The 22,713-nt window shown below is 43.3% G+C and overlaps 3 protein-coding genes across 10 annotated transcripts in view; 2 read left to right on the top strand and 1 right to left on the bottom strand.

The window, feature by feature from the left end:
* The first annotated feature begins 66 nt into the window (after nucleotides 1–66).
* Nucleotides 67–9,903, top strand: atg13 (ATG13 autophagy related 13 homolog (S. cerevisiae)). 2 transcript variants are annotated; one of them, XM_071463900.1, is made up of 18 exons: nucleotides 67–249; nucleotides 893–973; nucleotides 1,282–1,362; nucleotides 1,481–1,600; nucleotides 1,963–2,009; nucleotides 2,737–2,877; nucleotides 3,057–3,097; nucleotides 3,523–3,619; nucleotides 3,771–3,878; nucleotides 4,383–4,476; nucleotides 4,652–4,750; nucleotides 5,156–5,239; nucleotides 5,556–5,665; nucleotides 5,928–6,069; nucleotides 6,244–6,321; nucleotides 6,495–6,602; nucleotides 6,948–7,076; nucleotides 7,191–9,903. In XM_071463900.1, the coding sequence occupies exons 2-18, from the start codon at nucleotides 905–907 to the stop codon at nucleotides 7,266–7,268; spliced, it is 1,626 nt and encodes a 541-aa protein (XP_071320001.1). In that variant the 5' UTR covers nucleotides 67–249; nucleotides 893–904; the 3' UTR covers nucleotides 7,269–9,903. The 2 variants fall into 2 exon arrangements, with proteins under 2 accessions (XP_071320001.1, XP_071320002.1); XM_071463901.1 differs by lacking the exon at nucleotides 4,652–4,750 and having other exon boundaries at nucleotides 68–249.
* Nucleotides 9,388–21,244, bottom strand: kpnb3 (karyopherin (importin) beta 3). Its single transcript, XM_071463895.1, has 26 exons — nucleotides 21,100–21,244; nucleotides 18,486–18,566; nucleotides 17,442–17,634; nucleotides 17,131–17,233; nucleotides 16,950–17,046; nucleotides 16,760–16,864; nucleotides 15,773–15,895; nucleotides 15,542–15,662; nucleotides 15,335–15,422; nucleotides 14,953–15,059; nucleotides 14,547–14,671; nucleotides 14,337–14,426; nucleotides 14,040–14,213; nucleotides 13,676–13,894; nucleotides 13,484–13,567; nucleotides 13,263–13,395; nucleotides 12,952–13,073; nucleotides 12,638–12,734; nucleotides 12,320–12,492; nucleotides 12,121–12,232; nucleotides 11,871–11,926; nucleotides 11,613–11,735; nucleotides 11,263–11,482; nucleotides 10,934–11,162; nucleotides 10,694–10,835; nucleotides 9,388–10,526 (listed from the first exon to the last, which is right to left on the bottom strand). The coding sequence occupies exons 1-26, from the start codon at nucleotides 21,175–21,177 to the stop codon at nucleotides 10,440–10,442; spliced, it is 3,282 nt and encodes a 1,093-aa protein (XP_071319996.1). The 5' UTR covers nucleotides 21,178–21,244; the 3' UTR covers nucleotides 9,388–10,439.
* Nucleotides 21,224–22,713, top strand: part of LOC139609398 (semaphorin-5B-like) — a 34,139-nt gene continuing 32,649 nt past the window's right edge. For 2 of the 7 annotated variants that reach the window (XR_011685217.1, XM_071463890.1), the window contains exon 1: nucleotides 21,224–22,440. The gene's annotated coding sequence lies outside the window, so the exon portion shown is untranslated. The remainder of the gene's footprint in view (nucleotides 22,441–22,713) is intronic. The other 5 variants (XM_071463892.1, XM_071463889.1, XM_071463893.1 and 2 more) reach the window with 5 other exon arrangements.

Below are 22,713 nucleotides of genomic sequence, written 5' to 3'. Positions count from 1 at the left end.
CTTGTGTTTTCTAGACTGTACATTTTAAATACGTTTGGACAAGAATCAACGAAAGTGCTCTTGGGAAAGCGCTGCTATCCAAACACGTCGACATGGAGAAGATAAACAGACGAGTAGCACAGCCGCTGTTGACGCTGTGTACATCTGAAATGGGCTTTTAAACGTTTGTGGGACGCGGCGTTTGAAGTCATATTTGTTAACTTGTTTTTTTTATTTTATTGAAGCCACGTTTTCAAGGGAAAAGCTGATGTAAGTTTTGCTGTTTTGCGGTGAAATTTAAGTGCGTCGTATCCAGCTAGCTAGCTAGCATTAGCCACTGGCTAATGCTACTTGCTCAGTGAGTCACCTACCCTGTGCCTCTGCTTCGCCTTTGTGAAACCCAAACGTTAAGAAATTACCTCTGACAAAGCGGCAGTGAGTCATTTTAATGTACCAGCTGGTGTAGTGCACATTGTGAGGTGGTTGTCAGTGTCAAACATGACTTCCAGATCTTATCGGGCAAATTCATGTCAACGTGGAGGCCTCACTTGCTATGGAGAATTAAAAACAATTGTGATAACCAGAATTTGTCATGTTAATGCGAAAGGCAGTTTGTTTAGGTCAAAACAGTGCAATTGATCTTTTAGGTTATTCAGCTTTCTGTAGATTAAACCTAAGGAGCTAATTTATAGTGTGACTATACTCACTTGCTTTAGTTGACATGTATTCACCTTAAAATAGAGTTTTATGCAGCTGTAAAACAAGTATATGCTCATAATTGTGATAATGTAATCAATAATAATAATCATAGCAATGTTTTTAAGTAAGTGTTTTTCCCAGCTGAAAGTGGGTCACATGTTTTTTGAGCTATGTCTTCTCTCCATCTCTAATGGGCTGTGATGTTTGATTGCAGGGTTGTGTCAACATGGAGAGTGACCTAAGTCCTCAGGATAAAAAAGACTTGGACAAGTTCATCAAGTTCTTTGCCTTGAAGGTAAGAGGCTCGTATGATGGTCTTTGTTTTATCTGTGTGTGCAGATGAATATGCATCTGGCCATGTTACTGACTACATGTATCTAAAGGTATATTTTGTTCCTTGTGTTCCAGTAGCCTTAGGCGCTTACACTTTTTAAACCACTAGTTCATAAAATCCAACAATTACTTTCGATTACCACTAATTATCACTACTATGCCAGAGTTACTTTGTTGTTACTCTGGATGGTCCCATCAGCAGTTTTCATTTGGACTGTTTTTGTGATAAGTGTTCAGTTTGATTTCTTATGTCTGGTTGTGTGTTTGTAGACTGTTCAGGTGATAGTCCAAGCCCGTCTTGGAGAGAAAATCTGCACTCGTTCTTCCTCATCACCTACAGGCTCTGACTGGGTAAACTAATCCCTTAACCCTGTTTTTCTATAGCAATAATTGGATTTAAAACATGTCACTTATTTTGCATTCGATTTTTACCTATCAATGAGGTCAGGTTGTTTGTTATTTCTTCTAGTTTAATTTGGCCATCAAAGACATCCCAGAGGTGACTCATGAAGCCAAGAAAGCATTGGCAGGTCAGCTTCCAGGCATTGGACGCTCCATGTGTGTTGAGATCTCCCTGAAGACGTCAGAGGTAAAACCTCCCTTAGCGGGGCAAGCTTGGATCATCTACTGCTTCCATTTTCTTCTTTTGTACCAATATGACCTTAAACTCTTTAGTGACTTTAACATAAGCTTTATTGAAATATCACCAATAATCTCACTAGGCATCAGGCTCATAAACCATGAGTGGTTGGTGATATCCTAATTGACAACAAGACACACAGTTGTTATACAGCATGAAAAAATGCTCCCTGCAGATAAATATCACCAGTGTTTTTTGAATCACACTACTCATCTACTCCTGTATGTTTCAAAAAATGAAAATACATTATTTATTTAGTCCTAGTTTTATGTTCCTCTGGTCATCTGTCTGTCTGTTTCTGTCCCACTCAGGGTGACTCGATGGAGTTAGAGACTTGGTGCCTGGAGATGAATGAAAAGTGAGTGGGTTTTGATTTTTTATTGTTAAATTATCCAAATGGTTAAGGAGCGTTTAATGAAACAGGAGATCTGTCAATGCAAGACTACGACTCTTAATCCGTAATAGAGTCAGTCGCCCTGATACAGACGCTGTAATAGTTACTTAATCAAGTGCAGCACTTGAGATGACTGCTTCACTTGCCTTCACTATACGTACAGCTTTGAGAGTGAGTGAAGTGTGGAGAGGTATAAATAACACATTACAGCTAACAGCTTCAGAAGCAAGCATCAGCTGGGTTGAGTCATAAATGGGTTACTCTATTTCAGTGACATTTTATAATTTTTTCACATCTCTAAAGTGCTGTTGTACTGTGGGCATTCTTTTTGCCCTGTGAGGATTCAGTCTGAAGAAAAAATTGGCAAATACTCAAATTAAATGACTCAGGAAACTTGAAGAGGACATTCCTCGTAAAATGTTTTACAGCTCTGGAGGAATATGAGTGATGGACTTTTGTTTAAACTTTAGCTTGTACAGCTGATTTGAATCAATGAAGGATTAAGAGAAATGTCCCAATATAAAAGTACATCTTGTGATCCATTAAGAGCAGACTGTTGGCCAAGATAGTGTGCATTTCACAATATGCTATAAATCCATAAAAGATGCTAAACTGGAGATATTTTAATATCATTTTGACAGGCTGCTGGCTGCTTTTTTGTAATGAGTCATGTTGTGTGTTTGTGCTGCAGGTGCGATAAAGACATCAAGGTGTCATATACAGTGTACAACCGTCTGTCTGTCCTTCTGAAGTCTCTGCTGGCCATCACCAGAGTAACACCCGCCTACAAACTGTCTCGGAAGCAGGGACATGACTATGTCATATTATACAGGTGTGTGGACGCCGTCTGTCCTGTTAAATAGCAGGTTTATCTGACTTACTGCCAAGATACACCAACTTTGATCTGCCTCCATTGTGTCTGCTTTTATTTGTGCTGTTTTCACTAGTAAACATTCAGTCCAGTCATCTAAACTTGCATGTTTGGATGGTGTCTGTCTCTCTTCTCTGTAGGATCTACTTTGGGGAAGTCCAGCTGAGTGGATTAGGGGAAGGTAACTGTAAACTCAGCTTCTTGACTGGCATGTCTTAAATCACTGACAGCAAGAGCCTCTAGTGGTTTTTAAAGCCAGTGTGCACTGGAATCCACTCACAGTGACATACACCTATTTTACAATGGACATTACAAAACTAAGATGTTACACTGTGGCTTGCTTTTGTGCTTATTGTTTAAAGGAGTTTTATTATGTTTTTTTGTCTTCTGGTTCCTGTAATATTAAAAATTAAAAGGACAAAAAGCAAATGATATATAAACAGTTCTGAATGTTACTCACACATAAGCATAAAGTAAAACATCATATGCATGAGTTTATGGATTGTTTCCATATTAAAACAGCACATTTAATAAACAAAGTAGAAGTTACACTGAAAGTGTCTGAAGCAAACTGTTTACTAAGGCTTCTTTTTGTTTGTTTTCAAGGTTTTCAGACGGTGCGTGTTGGTGTTGTTGGCACCCCTGTTGGCACCGTCACACTTTCATGTGCCTACCGCACCAACCTGGCATTCATGTCTAACAGGTAACTAACACACTATATCTAAACCCAGATCGTGTTCTTACAGAGGACGTTTTTATTTGCTTATTTAAATTGGAAACATATCTGTTAGTCTTACTTAATAAGTCAGATAGAAAATCTGATGCATATGAAAACACTTTGTCGTCCTCTGCAGGCAGTTTGAGCGGTCAGCTCCTATCATGGGGATCATTGTGGATCACTTTGTGGATCCTCCGTGCAACATCCAGCGTCCTGCAAATGTGGGACACCCCTGCAACTACAGGTACTTACAGAATACTCTGCAAGTGAAAGCAACCATTCATTTTAAAATGCCAAAGCTGACGTTATCTGCCCACAGCTTCACCAGAGCTTTAAACAGCAACCAAAGACTCAGTGCTGCAACTGAGTCTTAGCCTCACTACAAACAATAGAGGGCTTTTAGGTGATGTCATTGCATCATAATCCGTAGGTCACAGGCGGTATCAGCTCTTCCTCACTTATGTCTGTGAGACTGTGATTTCATGTTTAAACATATAACTTAAGTGGATCAGTTGGGATTTTAGGTTGAAAATAGTTTGAGTCCAAATCTAAGACTCAAAGATAAACTCCATTTAGTGCACAGACCCTGCCTCTGAGGAGTTTGGTCCTCAGATCTGTTCTTCTCTTCATAATATAAAAAACATGGGGTGAATGTTTTATAGACAAATTGTAAAGGCTTCTTCTCTTATCTGTTTCAGTATGATGTAAAAACTTCATCAGGTAAATTATCGTGTGTGTGTGTGTCCAGAGCTCCAGATGAGGAGGATGGAGGACTATTTGCAGGAGTTCAGGATTCACAGGAGGTCTGCACCACCTCCTTCTCCACCTCCCCTCCCTCTCAGGTAGGACACACTGACTGGCTGTTCTTTGATGTCTCTTTCCTTTATCTTGTGACTTCTTCTCTCCATTTTCATACCTGTTTTTCATTTCACTTTCTCTTTTCTCTCTTTGTCTGTTTTCTTTCCTGTTGTCCTTTTTTATGTACGTTTATCTGTGCGTGCGTCTGCATTGTCTCAGTGCGTGTGTACACTGAGTCCTTCTCCCTCTAAACTGTCTAAGCCCCTCCCCCTGGACAGTCTGCAGCTTCCAATGGCTCCTGGACTTGTCACTCACACTGTGAGTCTGCACTGGTCACTGTGAGAGTGTGACTGTGTGTGAGACACCCTGAAACTGCACTGAACAACTCTGTTTTTCCCTCAGTTTTCTCTTTTATTTTGGGGTGTGTGTTGCTCCTTGGTGTGTCAGAGTTGCATCAGAAACTTTTTTTTTTAACCATCATCCCTTTTGACTGTGTTTTAAAGTTTCATCACTTACTTCAGCACAGAGCTTTATGCATCGTGGCTTCAGTTTGCTGCGAATGCTGCTCTTCATTAGACCTTTTTTATCATCTCCATCACTTGTGCCACAGTAGTGAGCCGCGTTAATCTTCCAGCGTTAGACTGCTTACGATTAAACCTGAACTCCTTCGTGTTTAGTGGTTAATATCTTCTCTTGTTTCTGTCTCTCTGTTTCTCTCTCTAGCTGTACACTTCCAGGTTATCCTACCAGCCTCCAGCTCTAGCAGGAGCTGCTGATCTTTGTCACCCGGCCGCCAATCCAAACCAGGTGATGTGCCAGTTGGTCACCAATTGGTTCACTTCACTTCAAGATACACAGCAGAGCTCGACCAGTCAATCAGCACTGCCTGATTTTATACACAGATGGATCTGTGATTTGTAGTGTGTCGAGCACAGACACTCCAAAGATCTGTTTATGTTAGTTTACAAAATGAAATGTCAGTTGTGGGTGAAGAATTCAACAAATGAAATACCTGACAAATCAAACTACTTTATCACATTCAACCAAAAATCATATGAATATGAATATTTGCAGCTGTTTCTAGTCAATCCACTATAAATCTGCCCATGTTCTTCCTCTTCAGGCGTTGCATGCTGGGAAGGAAGGTGGAGTTGTGTTGGTTCCTGCCCATCCTCCTCATGGAGCAGATGCCCATCTGACAGTAGAGCATGCCCCCAACACACCTGGCAGCAGGTGAATCTCTCCTGACATCTCAGCATCTCTATTTCTAACTATGTGTTAAATTATATTTTCAGTGGTTTAGTTGTTGAATGTCGTCCTGTTTATACTGCAAGCTCAACCAGGTGATTTCCTTCAGTTGAAGTGGTTATAAAGTAAAACAACAGTTAGATGTGGCAGATTGGTTGGTTTGTGGATCATTATTTGATTTTTCAGCAAAGACAGAGACGAGAACTTGATGAAACCTTCTGTAACAGTGTCTCATCCTTCTTCCCAGCGGCGATGATGACGGTCTGTCGCAGAGTGGAGAAGGAAGAAGGGATGAAGGGAGGAGGAGCGTTTCTCCCTCTGACCCGGTGGAGTCTCTCAATGCGTTCACGAGGAAAGTTGGAGCCTTTGTCAATAAACCCAACACACAGGTAAATCAAATATATATACTCCAGTTTATTCCCTGCATTTTGAATCCATCCTACTGAAGTTACCCTCACTATTGTTTTGAAGTGACAATAATTTTTAACATCATCAGAATTGTTGTCTTTGTAACGCTGAAGACTCCACTGAATTCAGCTGTGTGTGTGTGTGTGTGTTTGTAGATAACAGCAGCCAGTCTGGACCTGCCATTTGCTGCATTTGCTCCTCGAGGCCTGGACTCGGAGGAGAATGATCCCATGGTAACTGTAGATCTAATTTTGATGTGTCGTCTGATGATGGAAATGACTTCAGTGCTCTCATAACAACAGAATATTTAGTTCTGTCACACAGTTGACAATAGATAATACTTAATGTTACACACAGTCACAAGTTCTCTACACTTAAGATGTTTTCTGTGTGTATGTTTGTACAGGTGCAGCCTCCAGACTCTCCTGCCTGCCCGTCGCCCCTGCAGGCCAGCCTCCATTCTCAGGGCTCGGAGGGATCAGGGCAGCAAGACGATTTCGTCATGGTCGACTTTGTACGTACCTGTTGTTAAAGTCTCTTCCGCCCACTCACTCCTGTCCTGTTTTCCCTCAGGTGCAATAGTGTATTTGCACAGTGTGGTGGAAATCATGCAACTGCAAAATGAATCACAGGATCAACTTCCAAAATCACTTTTGCCTTGTCTCCGGTTTTCAACAAATTTTTAGACTAAACAATTAATAGAGAAAATAATTGGCAGATTTACTGATAATGAAAATTGTTGGTTGCAGCCCTAAGTCCAAAAAAAACTATATCATGCATCTATTTTTGTCAAAGATGGAGACAGTGTTTTGTTATTAAAAAGCGTCTTTAATCTTTATCCGTCTGTCTCTGTCTGCAGCGACCTGCCTTCTCTAAAGACGACTTGTTACCGATGGATTTGGGCACTTTCTACAGAGAGTTTCAGAACCCTCCACAACTCGCCAGCCTCTCACTACACATCAGCTCCCAGTCAATGGCCGATGACCTGGTAACCTGCTTGTTTTTTCACCCTTTTAATGAAGTCTTTGTTTTCATGGTGTGATTCAGCAGATTCAGCGAAAGGATGCAAACAGTGACTGTGATCTGCCTTTCCTCCCTGCAGGACTCTCTGCCAGAGAAACTGGCCGTCTATGAGAAAAACATCGACGAGTTTGACGCTTTTGTGGACATGCTCCAGTAGAGGAGGAGTGAGGAGGGGAAGAGGCCAAAGGGAGAGCACCACATGTGAGAAAAGACTAAATGGATGATGAAGAAAGAATGAAAGGTAGAAGCAGACTGGAGACTCTGTAGTCGTTTGTCCTGTGAGAATCACTCAGACTAAAGCACCATGTTTTAATGTGAAGCTCCTCATTTCTGACATTATCCTGTTCAGCACGCTCACCTCGCTTGCCAGCTTGTACAGATAGTCCTCTTCACTGTAAATACTGTATTATTTCCTCCGACACTGGCCCCTCTCTCCCCCACCCTTTGATCTGATCTGGTAGTGTTAATCCAAACTGAAAATCTTTATTTTCTATGTGGCACGCAGCTGCTCTTGTCTTCAGTGTTTAATCAGGAAGTCAGGTGATCATGTGGTCTTTTCTGTCACTTTAAACAGCCATGCAATTCATGGACAGACACATGTTTTGTTAACTGTAGTTAACTATAATCTCTCCCTCCCTGCTGAAGGTTTTCTTTACTTCATGGTTCTTCTAATCATATCTGAGCTAAAGGTGAAAGATGGGTGATATTACTCCAGAAATCGAACCTGTACCTGTTTGTGTGGACGACTTCAGAAAAGGCTTTTTATTCAAAAGTGAAATCTTGAAAAGCTGGACTTGGTAGAGAAAATTGCACTCAGCCTCACAGTTGAAGCTAATCCTGTGTAGTAAATCAAAAATTTCCTGCTTCACACTATTAACAGTTTCAACGGCAACTTAGGAAAAAAAAAAAAAAAGAGAAGCATCTCATTGATTTCCCCTAGCCAGGTGTTCCCAGCTGGACTGGGGATTTAAACTTCAATGTCAGCAAATGGCCCCAATTGAATTTAAAGTTATTTTACTAGAAAATACACATAGTCCACAGTGAGTCAGTTTAGTGTTGAACTACGTTCCCTTGACAGGTAAAGTACACTTGTCTAAAAATAATGCAACAGCCCAGTTTTTGTTGAAGCTGATTCTACTTTAGTCCTTCAGCTGTAGTTTGTGATGCTACTGGAATGTACAGGTGTTTATAAGATTTTGTCCACCTCTGTATAAAAATACAATTTAATGGCACCAAGCTAAACATTAAAATCTTAATGAAAGTAGGATTTATTGCAGGACTGTTGCATTAGTTTTAGCTTCCTTTATTTAGAAATGAGAAAGACAAGTTAGGGAGGGGGGGGGGGGGGGGGGACATGCAGCAAAGGGCCACAGTTTGGACTCGAATCCAGGCCGCTGCAGTTAAGAGTAAGGCTTTGTGGTATGCGTGCAACCAGGTGAGCCACTTAAGTCTGTACAACAAGCATATGTATATTTTTGGATTTTGTAAAGGTGGGACAAACACTTCCAGCTGTCCAGAGAAGGCACCGGGTCACCATCCACGACTGTTCCAGTTTGGTTGAAAGCTTTAATTTAAACATTTGTTGTTGGTCTAGGTGTCCTAATAAAGCATGGCTGCTCTGTTGAAACAACTGATGTCTGTCAGCTAATGCCTGGTGTCCCAGTGGTCCGACAGCAGGATGCAGTAGCACACTGCACTGCCGATAATACATTACAAAACCCAATCTGCTCTAGTTAACTGAAGTCAAATATTAATTTCAACTCTGTATAGCCTTTCAGGAATAGTCTGACATTTTGGGAAATACATTCATGATATGTAGCAGGTGTCCTTATTGTCACTATTTAATTTGTGATCAACATATGGGTCAGCAGTTTTTGGTTGGCAGCTAAAGTTTGTGCGTAGTTGTGGTTTATGGGCTCCCTGACTTCAGGCTGTCATTTTACCAGGCCATTAGCTTAGCTTAACACACACACCGGCCTTGTCCAAATTGATTTTTAGGCTGCCTTCCTGCTCTACTAAAAACACACCCAGTAACACGTCATCTCGTTTATTCAGCCTGTACGGAAAGTGGCCTCACTTCTTAAGTGTCTTGTTGACACGGAGGTTGCCAGGCAACCAGTGGAACCTGCAGGAATCACTGCTCCTGACCCCTGGTTCTAGCTTCAAGCTAAACAGATACAATAGTGGCTTTGAAAATGAATTCATTTCCCAAAATATTCCACAAATTAGTTTTAGTAAATGATTAAATTTAAAAAATAAAAAAAACCCCAAACTCATTTCTCAGAATTCTCAAATGGAATTTTATTGTTGGTATTTTCTGAATTCCATCACATACCTGCAGGACTGCAAAGGGTCGAAACCATAAAGTTTTAGAGTATGGTAGCACACATATTACAAACAGCCTACAATTCATGTTCCGCCAACTTGTCACGCGCTTTGTGGTTGTGACCAACTACAGATTTCTGCATTTCTTTTCTGGAAGCCTCTCTCCCTTACCCTGCGACCTAAAGGGGCTGAGAACCGTTAAACATTTCACCTTAATCTTCCTGTGAACAGCTGTCTGAAAGACTATGGAGGAAAAATGCTAAAAATCAATGTCAACTCTTCCCAGACAACGATGATGTAAATTTCCTAACTATTTATATTTTCTAGAGTTAGCCACTTAAACATGCCGTTACTTTTGAAACACACCTTCTGAAGCTGTGGCAGACAGAGGCTGTTTCCCCCCCCAGGTAACACTGGGAACATGGAACAAAAAGAGAAATAAAATAAAAATACAAAAAAAAAAAAAACTTCACAGGAGACAGGCAGTGATTGCCCAGTGTGCATTTTCACCTCATTCAATTGCTCAGTCCACTAGAATGTCCTGTCCCCGTTTCCCCCCACTATGGCCCCTCTGAGCCTGACTGTCCAATGGGTTTGTGTTGGGCTACGTGGAGAATGAGTCCCTCTGGGCACGGCGAGAAGACAAGTCAAACATCAGGGAATGGTTGGAAACAAAACGTCCAGATAGAAGACATGTAACTGTGATAAGACGGGGACGACGGAGACATTCTCGTTCCCACTTCCTTGGATAGAGGGTGAAAGTCTTTGAGGTGGATGGCCAATGTCCTCCATTGTCATAAATATCCAACCTGCTCCCCCAGTCGGCTGAATGTAGGTGGTGTTATATAATAGTAGGGTTGGGGTTGTGGTGGGGGTGAAGCCGGCGTCCTTACACACTACAGATCAGAGCAGGAGGAAGAAGAGGGAGTGTATGGAGGAGATCCAGGAGCTCGACTTTTCTTCATGGGCTTTTTAAAGAGCGGGGAGGTGATGGGGTTCAGGCTCAGGCAGTGTTCAGTAGGTCCTGTATGGCTTTCTGCTGCGTCTCGTTCAGTGTCGATACACACTGTGTCCATAATCCTGCCGACACCTGGGGGGCACAGTTTATAGGGTCAATGTTCAAACAATCTGCTGTGACTGCAGCTGCAGCATATTTTAGGTTATACCAAGATGATTGTGCACAAATGGATTCATTTAAGAATGATTTATCCAAACCCAGATGAAGTTTCCTGGCACAGCGACAAAGTGATGACTCACCTGTACTTGACGGATGACATTTGCGAGCCGTTTGCTGCAAGCGTCTTCACTCTTGACTGATTCATTTGCAACTCCGTCCGCGATGATGAGGAAAATTTTAGGGAGGTTGGAGTTGTCTGGCCCGAGGACAATGGGGTTGTTGCTGTGGAGAGAAGATGATGGTCAGCAGGAGAACAAAAAAATAAGTTTCATTTCCACCTCAGTAATTAATGGATAGAAATGAGATGGTGGCCCCTCTACCTCTCAATGAGGTCACACAGAAAATCAAATGTGTGGACGGCCTCCTCTTTGTCCTCGTTGAGCGGTAGCCAGCTGAGCCAGTGGGGAAGGATCTCGTTGACGTTGACGCACTCTGGCCGAAACCTCATAACCTTTCCAACAGCAGAGATGCAGTTCTCTGTGGCATTGACGTTTTCCTTGGAGCGCGAGTCGGCTGCCTGGATGACTCTGACCAGCAGGGGGATGGCCTCTGCAGCACGGAAACGGACAAAGACACCATCTAGTTATCAGCAAAAACCAATAACCTGCCAACGACATCATCACAGGGGAAGACCAGTACCAGGTTGTACCTGTGCAGAATGGGCGGTAGTTCTCTCCTCCATACTGAGCCATGACGCCGACACCATAAGCGGCTGCCTGCCGAACCTCGGGGCTCGAGTCACACAGTGACTGCAACATCGGCCGCAGGAAATACTCTGCATATTTGAAGGAGGAGGGGCTGCAGTGCTCCACCACGTCGTCAAAGATGCACAGACCCCACTGTCTGTCCGCCCACGGCCTGTTGGGGCACTAGACAAACAGGACGGTCTAGTTAGTGACTGTTCATCTCACACAGTATGTGATGTGTATCATGAAGTAGTCCAACAAGCCCTCTGCCCCCCTCCCCCCTGGCTGCTCATCAGGAACAGTAAGCGCTTACTATTAGCTGGACGATGAGCTGCAGCAGCTGTTCGAACCAAGGCAGCACCTTCTCCTTGTAACTACTGAACACTGAGTGCAGGATGTCTGACACTTTGGTCAGGATGTACACATCATTCTCATCCTGGAAAAAAGGTGAGAAGAGGGAAAACATGAGGAAAGTCTTTCATCATTCGCTCAAGATGGGGTCTTAGTTTCATTTACAGGACAAAACAACTTCCAGGTTTTAATAATCGCTTTAACATTTTCACTAAAATACCTCATCTTGTAGTGTTTCCTCCACCTGCTCATCGTAGTCTTCATCCTGTCTCTTGGCTGTGAAAGACATGTGTTCATGTGAGGATTATGTAAAAGTACAAACAGACAAAAGGAAGACAATGTTGTAAACATGGGAAATTGTGAGGGTTATTCTTTGTCTGACAAATTGATTTGAATGAAGCTATTTTAATGTTTTGATGGCAAATTGTACAAAAACTTGGAGATATTCTATGGTTGTGATGAGGCCTCACCCTGTCTGAGCTCCTGGTTCTTGAAATGCTCCTCCAGTTTTCCTTTTAGGATTCCACCCAGCTCCTCAAAATGCTCGTTGTTCAGACACCCGTCACCCATCAACTCAATGCACTGACAGAAAACACAAACTCCCATCAGTCACTTTAGAAAATCATTTAAAAAAAAGGCACTAAAAGCTTGTAACTGTGCTGAGGTTACCTTGGCAAAAGAGTGCATGATTTCTGACAGGACATCTGAGTCCGGCTCGGTGCCGATGGCCTTGATGAGAGCGTCGCACATGAAGTGCCACATCTGGGTGAGGTACTCTGGTCCTCGAACCCGAGCGCACTCCAGCAGCAGGGGCATGGACTCAGCTGCTGCCACCCTGACACGTGAGACAGTTATGGAAATGCCAAAGAAAAAAAAGGTCTGGTGCGCTGAACAATTAAATTTATTACGTCACCAAAGTGACTAAACTTCCTCTTCAAGTTTGGCCTTCAATCGTACTGTTGGTCAGTGACTATAATGAAAGGATATCATCATGGAAGTAGAACTTGAGTAGAGGAACCATCAACTTCACCACCTGCTCCGTGTACTCCACAAAACCCTCCTTCAGCTCTTTGGCATAACACACCTGGAAAACAGCACAGAACGTTTGACTAACAGGGCTGAACACTGTTAAAAAAAACCATATCTAGATACAGGTATAGATAAACAATGGATTTATAGCACCAGTCAAAAGTTAGGACACACTCTTAAGTATGTCAGTGCAACCATCTGGTGCTCCTCTGGGTCTGCCTCAGGGTCCTAGTTTTGCAGAATCATTCATATGTCTGTGCTCTTCTACTTACCAGCATCTGGCAGGCTGTGGCCTTCTCCTCCAGGCCGGCCGTCTTAATGCCAAAGCTCTGCTGGTCTCCCAGGTTCACAAACTCCCAGCCATCATCCTCCGATATGTTCTCCATATCCTGGGCTACAAGACAAAGACTTTTTCCAAATACCGCATCTTTCATCCCATTTTGCTCTCTTCAGTCCCAACGGCTTCAAACATGGAGGAACAGCTCTCTGCTACCAGCTGAGCTCATTTTCTTCCAAAATTAACATACAAACATACTGTTTTAAAAGCGTTTTAAAAGTTGAAAGTCACTGAAGTGTTGCTTACTGTCGAGGAGCGCCACCTCAGGCTTGATGGACGCCGTCTTCATCAGGGGGCCCATCACCACAGGCAGATATTGCTGGAACTCCTTCCCCAGGATCTTGCACATCCTGGCCCAGGCTGAGATCATGTACGAGATCTAAACACACACAAAACTTGACAGATTCACTACAGAGAAAGAGATAAAGAAAACTGGATATTTCAAAGTTGCCAAAGTCCCATCCTACCTGCGGATCATCATCCTCCAGGTCGTTGAAGTCTGTCTGGGTTTTGAGGAGCAGCTGCATGACGGCAGAGGCGTCTGGCATGAACTAGTAACAGAGCACAGAACGGGACAGACGTGAAGGCACCTGAAGCATGAATGTGCAGCGGCAGGAAGATCTCAGTGGACAGTCTGATCACATGCCACACAGACGTACCTTCTCCTTGCCAACAGCCAGGCCGATCAGGCTGATGCACTCTATGGTCTTGCCGCGAAGCAGCCGCAGTTCCTTCTGCACTGCGTTTTCTACGATGTGTTTGAGTGAGGACATGAACAGGTCGTAATATGGCACAAACTTCTCCTCGGCTGTGTCAGCCACCGAGGCGATGGACGTCACCACTTGCTCTAGGACCAGTTTGGTGCCCTTTTGGATCAACTGGGTAGAGAGAAGAGGACACACAAGACTGTTGGAGGAAACATGGTGGGCTGGCTGGCAGCGGAGTGCGTTAGCAGGGACTGAATGGCGGGTTTGCAAGAAAAACCACAGCATTCTCTTCGCCTATGATCCTGAATATTTGTACCTCTTGCAGCTTGGCAACCATAATGACGTGAAGGTGCTGCACCAAGCTGTCCAGATAAGGGATGAGCAGTGATTTGGGACAGTCCTCTGTAAAGTTGATGAGAGCGGCAGCTGCGTGCGCCTGGACCCGAGGGTTACTCTGGTCTTCCATGGTCTGAAGCAGGGCTGAGATCACCTGGAAAGGGAAAAGGATACAGAGTTAAGATGATGAGGATCTGCTGAATTATAATCTAAAAAAAAAAAATCAGAACCAGCTATATTAACCATATAGCCACCAGAAAACAGCCATGGTAGGTACCTTATCGTGGAATTTCTTTTGGAAGGTTGGGGCGAAGTCTGTGGCCATCTGTCCAATAGCATTGCAGGCAGCATATCGCACCCTTGGGTGCTGAGGAGGGAAAAGGAAGCCAAACTCAAAACCACCATACAAGACAGTACACAAATCCTGTGACATCAGTAACCAGACTGTAAACAGTTTAAAGGTGGGGTTCGAAGTTGTGTTTCTTACAGGGTCGGAGCAGAAGAGGAGGACAAAGCTGACGATCTCTTGGAGGATGGCCTCCATCTGCTGGTGGCAGCCCTCACCGATGGCCGACAGCGCCATGAGCCCGGCATGGCGGTACTTCCAGTCAGCTAGCAACAAACATGTTAGGTTAGTCTCATGTTCACAGTGACCAATTTAAAACTAATAAAACTTTAGAACTATTACTGCTTCATAACTAAAGAAGCAATCAAACTACAGGTTAAACAACATCTCAAGCCATTTATTTAAACGCGCCCCAAAAAAACCAAAAATTTTTAATGATAAAACTAATTTTAAATCTCTGCAAACTGTGCTGCCTAAATATGAATCTTCAATGCAAATTAGTGCAACGCTGTTAAAATGTCTTAACTTATCCAACGGTTTTACTTACGGTTCTGCAGCATCTGCATGATGTGTTGTTTGATCATGGGCAAGATGATCTTTCCTCCCAGACCACAGGCGATTCTGTCCAGAGCGCTCTCCCCAGCCACAGCATTACTGGTTTTTGACACAGGACAAATTTAGACATTTGAACACTTTGTGTCTTCACTCACTGGAGCAAAACCTTTTTTGGCAACAGCTCTGAAGACACCCTGATGTAAAATCACTGCACTCAGACACATTCAGATGTCTAAATTTAGATGCCATCATTTTCCCCATCGTATTTTTAAGTAGTGATGTTTCAAGTTGAAGAAATCGGCCAAAATAAATAAATAAATAAAACTCCTGGAGTGGATGTCCTGCTGTGGACGTGTGTCTTGCTAATGATGTACCTGTCAAAGTCATCATCCTCCAGCTCATCAGCCATGGCCCACTCATCGTCATCCTCGAGGTCCACCATCATAGCCAGCATCTGGGGCACTGAAGACACAACACATCAGTAACACAACTGTCTAAACTATCAAACATCTTTGGGGGGGGGCAAAAACCTAGCAGGGGAAGTCTAAGTGAAATGCCATGGTGGTAAAGCAAATCCTCACCACTCTGAGCCACAATGGACGTGTGTTTCCTCAGCATGGCTGCTGCCGTCTCAGATAAGGTGACAATGACCTCCAGGGCCAACTGCCTCTGCATGTTTGTCAGGTTGGTGTCAGCGCACAACTGAGGAGACAGGATGGAGATAAGCAGATGTCCAGACAACAGGCGTCGTTTTGTGCTTGGTATCAAGAGCAGGAAGGCGATACTTGGCGTTAAGCTGCTCTCTGACTCACCTTCAGACAGAGCTGCAGCGTGGCCTCCAGGTTGGGTCTCAGGTATTTGGGTGCTGTGTCTGCAATTTCCACTAAAGACTTGAGCACAGAGTCGTCTCCCTGGTAGCAGGACTCGTTCACAGCCTGATCAAACAACAGAAGACGAGGTCAGTGTTGCAACTACACTCATTTGGCTGTAGCAAGCCGCTAATGCTGACTTTATACTGCAGCTACCATCTAAGGGTTTAACTTCCCACTCCATCATCATAAGTAAGGATTTGGAGGCTTTGATAGCTGTTGTGAAATGTTGACATATTAGCCATCCTAAATCCTCTAATCTACACTGATGCCTCATTGTCTTGTGGTGGAAAATATGTTGTTAACTTAGGTTCTATAATAATCACTGCTGGGAGGAGCAGCAACTGGCCCTGTTAGCCGTTTGCTCTTCCTGTGCATGTGAATGTACAAGTAAATCAACTTCCTTATTCTTTCTCCAGTGCAAACACGCTCATCTTTACAGAGCCTGACCAGGAATAATAAGACGCTGCGTCTCTCAGTGAAGAAAAAACAAGCTGCAAGTCAGCACTGCTGCTCATGCTTTGAAGTTCCAGCCTTCGTTTGCAGATGACTTTTCTTATTTACTTTGCACATACTGAATTTAGATCATGAACACAATATGTAGAGAAAATGAGACCCGCATAAAGCAGCTCTGAACTCTGCAGGCTGTCATTTTTACATGGACCCATTACTGTACATAAGCTGGCATCATCTAATCCATATATATCAGATCAATAATGGGTCTCTCAAAGGACTTAACTTTTACTGACTGCTTAAAAGCCATTACTGGTACAAAGGATTACCGGCCGGCATCAAGCACAACACTGCTCTGGACAACTGTAAGAACCCTCAGTTTGCATCCATAGCTAATGTAGCAGACACAGTACGTAATAATTAGATATTCAGAGCCGGTTCACACGAGACTAAGACACAGGGGTCCTGGTGTCTCACCTGCAGGATTCCCGGGAGCAGGTCTGCAAAGTGCTTCAGCAGAGCCGTGTTGCTTTCGTTGGACAGAACGAAGGATGCTGCAGCCCGAGCCGCCAGGGTCCGAATCTGAAGAACAGTTATTTTTTAAAATGAAATGTACAGGCACGGGAATGCAGAAATGAACTGACCTACAAGTGTGCTAAGAGCTTACCTGTGGGTTTGCCTGGTCCTGCATGCACTGAACAAGCATACGCTTGATGACCTCCATGTAATGCTGCTGCTGGTTGCCAAAGATTCCTGGGAAGTTCCTAAAATGAGGCCAAATACACACAAGTCACCCACCGGTACTTCTGCCTGAACACACGAGTAGTGTGACTTTATCTGGGGCTCACCAGAATATGTGCAGGGCAGCTTCTCGCAGGCCAACATTGTCCGAGTTGACAGAGTCAAACAGAAACTTGAGCAGCTCCGGCCACTGGTTATTCCCATCATCGTCTAGATTAAGGACACCACAGTCACAGGTTATTAACAGTTTTATCGTCACTAAATCACCATCTAAATGACAGAAGTGAGCCAATAACTCTATGACAAGTATATCATGATACAATTATATATAGAGGAATGTGGTGCAGAAACAAAAACAAAAAAAAAAAAAAAATATCAGTCAGCACACATCTTAAAAACCATCTCAGGTGATCATTACCGATGAGGTTGCGGGAGAGCTCAGCTGCAATGTCGCAGACCTTCTTGCGGATGTTTGGTGAAGTCTCCTGCTGGATGCTGGTCAGCAGCTCTGTCTTGATGGCCGTCTGCATCTCCAGGGTCAGGCCCGGGTAGATTTCCTCGAAGGACGACGACAGCAGCCGTCGCAGCAGCACTGCTGCCATCTGTTTGACCTGAGTGGATAAAGCGTAGGGTTTCAACATTATCTCACATTTCCCACCACACCATGACTTAACCAACCACGTGTGACCTCTGACACAAAGTTGGTAGAGAAGCTTTTCTATGGTTTTGATTTTATATGATCAATTCATTCTACAACTTCCTTGTACATAACATAATGATGGCAATAGGTGTCACAGGACATCCACTATGTTTGCAGCTGCGAAAGCATGCACATGTGGAATGAGCTGGAGAGTTTCCTCAGTCAGTGGTCACTCAAAAAAAAATAAACCACCCTGACAAAACCTGCGGCATCCCAGAAAGGCAGAGTCATTCTCCCTGGGCCAAGTACCTCTCTGCCTGCTCCCATTTCAAGACTCTAAAAATATCAGCCCCGAGGTAAAGACAAGGAGACGAAGCATGAGGGACCAAGCAGCTGGCGGATTCGGAGTAATCATCACTGCCCAAATGCCAAACCTGTGACTCATGGGTCCTCGTGTCGGGCTGTGGTGAGGGCCTGCTTATGATGACAGTACATTCTTAAAATGCCGTCAATGCTACACCTTTTCAAAGCGAACATATTGCGATTACGCAGACAGGATTCTCACCCTGGACATGATATGACATCCCATGAACTTAGTCTGACTGTCCAACACTTGCAGTATGAACACCGTAAATGTTCTTCGTTCCTAGTATGACAAGGCTTTACACCAAGGCCAAGTGTAATACCTGTTAACACTTGGCTGGCATGTGTCTGTTAAACTTCTAGCACAGTTTTCAGGAACACAAGCAAACTTAAACTAACGAAAAATGTTTTGTAGCCAAAAGGACAAAGTATGTCATGAAAATGTGTCTTTGTACGAACCTCCTCTGCAGCAGATGCATCTCTGACAGCCTGCAGCAAGAATGTGATCTTGTTCTGGCCTGGGATAGTGTCGTAGGTCTCCTGCAAAGAAAACGAATGCACAGTGGTGAGGAAGAGACATGCCATTTGGTGCATGCTTACAGGCGGAAGCACCACTGATGCCCGTGAAAAAAAATGGGTCTCCACCAGTGAGAGTGTCACGTTCACTTTGTAGCATTTTGCAAAATGCCTGGAATTCAACACTGTGGCACATTTCAAGCTAACAAAGACAGAGTCTAACTTGTAAGTATGGCCAAAATAAGATAAGATCTGTAATGTATGAGTCACCAGTCTGGGGTTTAGTTGAAAGCTTGAGTACTGTCCATTGTTGTGTTAATATACTGATGATGCAAACACCCTGAGGCTTCCTCACTGACCCAAGTCTGCATCCAAATGCAAACTCCTTCTTTGATAAACACTCCATTATGATTACATTGGGACATGTTCGTTGGAAAAATCTGTTTTAAAAAGTAGCAAAGCAAGAGTGGAGGAAAAGAAGCAGTGACCATGTGCTTAACAATGTGTCAAGAACTCAAATCTCCAACACATCATTCCTACATCAAACACAACCACACCGATTTCCAGTGAGATGACACTAGAAATTTACATTAAAAAAGGCACTTTTCTGATGCATATCGTGAGCCGTCTACTTGTTCTGTGTTCTTATAGTGGTTCATTAAAGCCACATGAGAAATGCAAACACACACAAGGCTCTAAAAGGATGCAGCAGAACCTTGGGCGTGTGCTCTGAGGAAAATATCACTGATGATCATGTGCAAGCTGCACTAGTGGTAAATTTAAAAAAATGACTTTGTTTACCATGTGAAAGGATTGCGAGAACCCCAGTTAACACAGTTAGATGTCCGATTATGTGAAAATAACCGTGAATGATTTCCTGAGTTTTTTTTTTTTTAAGTGAGCACATTCGCATGACAATTAACCAGGAGGGAGGAGTATCTCTGTGGCAACAGTATGGTGGAGGACAGATCTTATTACTCAGCAAACACTTCGGAATAGAAACTGCATGGCAATATAACATGAGTGTTTCGAGTATTCAACTATCAAAGCGAATGTAAATATAGATTAAGGCAGCTCCTGTCATAAACTGATGTCTCACTGTCATCTGTTTTTTGTGACTGCTGAATCCCAGTGGGCTTCTGTAAGTCAAACCAGCATTAACTTCATTTAATAGCCACACCTTGTATATGAAGAAAATGCCATCTTCAGCCTCTACACTGAGCAGAAATACACGTCCACTACCTGTAGCAAAACATCCCTAATACTAAATAGAGGAAAACCACAACACATCTGTCACTTTGGTCACTTCACGCCTTTAAGACTGTTATAATTTTGTACTTCATGGCTTGTGAACCCCCTGATGTCTCTAATGGGGTAAACCAGGGGTCTGGACACCTACAAATGTTCAGTAGCTGTGGTCATTAGCTGTTGAAATATGGGTTTAAAGTCTTTTATAGATGGATCAATTCCTATTATGTGTGTAAGGCAGAAAGGGAGAGTTTCTATAAAGGATGAATTCCAATGAGCTTAGCATCGCGGCAGACAGTCTGTGTTTTATAAAGAAAAACGCTGACTGCCAGTGGGAGGGGGGCGGAGGGCTGTGATAAGATTCAACCACCTCATCCAAAAAGTCGGGTGCTGAAGAGGGAAACTGTGGTAACAAAGCTTTGCCGCGACAAGAGGCTAATCGTGATGGTGGTGGTGGTGGTGATGGTGGAGGGGTGTGTGGGGGGGGGGAAGCGAACAGGCCAGCTAGACTCATCCCAAACAAATCCTCAGAGAAACTAATCCAGTGAGAGGGGATGACCTGAGACGAGCCTGTGTAGTGACGTGGCTGAAACTGAGATTAAATCGCTTCATGAGCAGAGTCAAACCGAGCAAACTGCATCTTTCAACTGTTGTGTTAAAAACTGACTTTCACATTAAATGACTGAAGGCCATTGCACAAGTAAGGAGATTGCTAAGATAGTTGGCCGTCTGAATGAACCGCCTCCCTTACTCCATCTGTAATATACCCCACTGCCTCTTTTGTCTTGCACCATTACACATATCATGACATTAATTTAACAAATTCAACTATTAGTCTAGTGTTCAATCTTTTTGGTAACCCTCCATGCCCGGCGCTAGCTTGCTAGCTAATAAAACTAGCAACACTTAGCTTCATGCTACTTCCTGTACTCCACTAGCTAGAAGACTAGCAGCACTGTCAGCTGGCGAAATAACGATTGGTACCCAACAGAGGAACCGTTTCACTTTCAATCAAACCGATCGATCTTAACGCAGACGCACAGAAACACGCATTGTCACGGCTGGGGTGGTATCTGTGGGGTCCGACAGTATACCCCCCCCCCCCTCATAACTACGCAACATGGTGGAGGTAGTTAGCCTTAGCTGACTAGTACTCGGTGTCTGCTCCACACGTGGAAACACCGAGCCTGACGTGAAAGCCCCACGGCGCCGCCAGGCTGGCTAAGCTAACGGGCGGTTAGCTTCGCTTTCCACGACCGCCCAACTTTGTCAGCCGTGGAAACAGCGACGTCCCGCCTTTCTCTCTTACCTCGGCTTGTTTCCTGACGGTGTTGTCAGGGCTCATCAGGTTACCCAGCAAGAGGTAGAACTGCTGCTGCTCCGCCATTGCAGTGAGAGCCAAAAAGACCAGCCGGGTGGAGAAGCGGCGAAATGAGACCGGTTGACCCTGCTTCGGTCACACAATGCTGCCGTCGTCCCATTGGTCCGTCTTATCAACTCTACTCGCCGCTCATTGGACGGCGGGACTGTAGCGGACGCCTGCCATTGGCTCACATGGATCCTCAACGCCCATTGGATGGAATCGACACAGGAAAGCGAATGTTGTTCCCATTAGCTAATAGTGAATCAGTAAAGCGCGGGAAATTACCGCATCGTCGCTTGGAAAATGGAAACAACAAACCACGGTGAATTATCAATGGTGGGAAGTAAATATGTACATTTACTCAAGTTCAGTACTTTAAGTACAATGTTGAGGTACTTTTACGTTACTTTTAAATTTCATAATCCTTTTAATTTCAGCTTTACATCATTTCAGGGGTAAATATTGCACTAGTTACTCCACTAAATTTACATTTAAACTGCAGTTACTCGTTACTTTTCAGGTTACATTAAAAAACATGTTGAGTTGAAATGAGAATTGTTTAATTAATTAAACTCCCCAGCTCAGCTCCTACTACAACAGGTAAATATGCATTACTCATAATAATTTAATAATACAATATTGTATTTTTCCCATGGAGGTATTATAAAGCGGACTAGGACTAGATGGGCGCCATTTTTCTAGGCCACAAAGCAAATAATTATCCTTTAATTCTACTGCTCTAGGCTACTTTTACTTTAAGTAAGGTGGTATTTTACATAAGTAAAGAATATTAATACGTCTTTCTTCAATATTGTTTATGATTCCATAGAGAAAGTAATGGTTTGCTAAAATTACTGTAGCCAGGACCTTATAAATACTGAGGTTATGAGACAGTCCTCCTTGCTAAATGTTTGTTAATTATTATTATTATTTTCATATTTAGAATATATAGAAATGTATAAAATGTGATACCATAAAAGCTGGGGGTAAATATTCTGAGAAATATCCTGACATATGTGGCATCTTTGGAAACATTAGGATCATGTCACAATGTGATATAAGTTTTATAAATCAAGGTGCTGGGATTTAACCATGATGGGTTGTGAACATACACTAGTTCACCACTAGATGGGAGACAAGCTGTGTTCAGTAATTTCTGCAATGTGTTTTTTTTTTTTTCTCAATGAGTCCAGCATAGCCCTGCCGATGAAGTCATGTGCATGTTCGTGGGTCAGAAATCAGAAAGCTACAAACAGAAAGACATTTGGTGGACACAGTCCTGCAACAGTAAGTAGATGTTTGCTTGTGTCTCATTTTCTCTAAGTCATTCTTATTCATGTCACTAAGTCACTCACTGAAAACAATAATTATAGTAGCCTATGCATGTACAAACAGGGCTATAACTTAATTTATATGCTCCCCACGAAGTGTTTCTTTGGGTTATTTTTTAACAGTGATATAAATTTGTGTCTGGCATTGAAAAAAAACTGGAAAAATATGCCAATAGGTTGGTTTGGTCTACATCCATGTGAGTGGTTCTGAACTAATATTATGGCAACT

The sequence above is a fragment of the Trachinotus anak genome, unplaced genomic scaffold, assembly GCF_046630095.1.
Source record: "Trachinotus anak isolate AG129_WGS33_773 ecotype Australia unplaced genomic scaffold, CSIRO_AGI_Tana_v1 ptg000026l, whole genome shotgun sequence".
Lineage (NCBI taxonomy): Eukaryota > Metazoa > Chordata > Actinopteri > Carangiformes > Carangidae > Trachinotus > Trachinotus anak.
The sequence above is the reverse complement of the archived record's forward strand: the minus strand, read 5'-3'. Positions and strand labels throughout refer to the sequence as shown.

Bases quoted from the DNA above. Each gene is read 5' to 3' on its own strand.
- kpnb3 (XM_071463895.1), bottom strand. From the start codon at position 21,177: ATGGCGGAGCAGCAGCAGTTCTACCTCTTGCTGGGTAACCTGATGAGC. The intron at 18,567-21,099 runs GTAAGAGAGAAA...TTTTCTTTGCAG, and splicing joins CCGTCAGGAAACAAGCCGAG to GAGACCTACGACACTATCCC. The intron at 13,568-13,675 runs GTACGTCTGTGT...CTCTGTTACTAG, and splicing joins TGGCTGTTGGCAAGGAGAAG to TTCATGCCAGACGCCTCTGC.
- atg13 (XM_071463900.1), top strand. From the start codon at position 905: ATGGAGAGTGACCTAAGTCCTCAGGATAAAAAAGACTTGGACAAGTTC. The intron at 2,010-2,736 runs GTGAGTGGGTTT...TTTGTGCTGCAG, and splicing joins TGCCTGGAGATGAATGAAAA to GTGCGATAAAGACATCAAGG. The intron at 4,477-4,651 runs GTAGGACACACT...GCATTGTCTCAG, and splicing joins CCACCTCCCCTCCCTCTCAG to TGCGTGTGTACACTGAGTCC.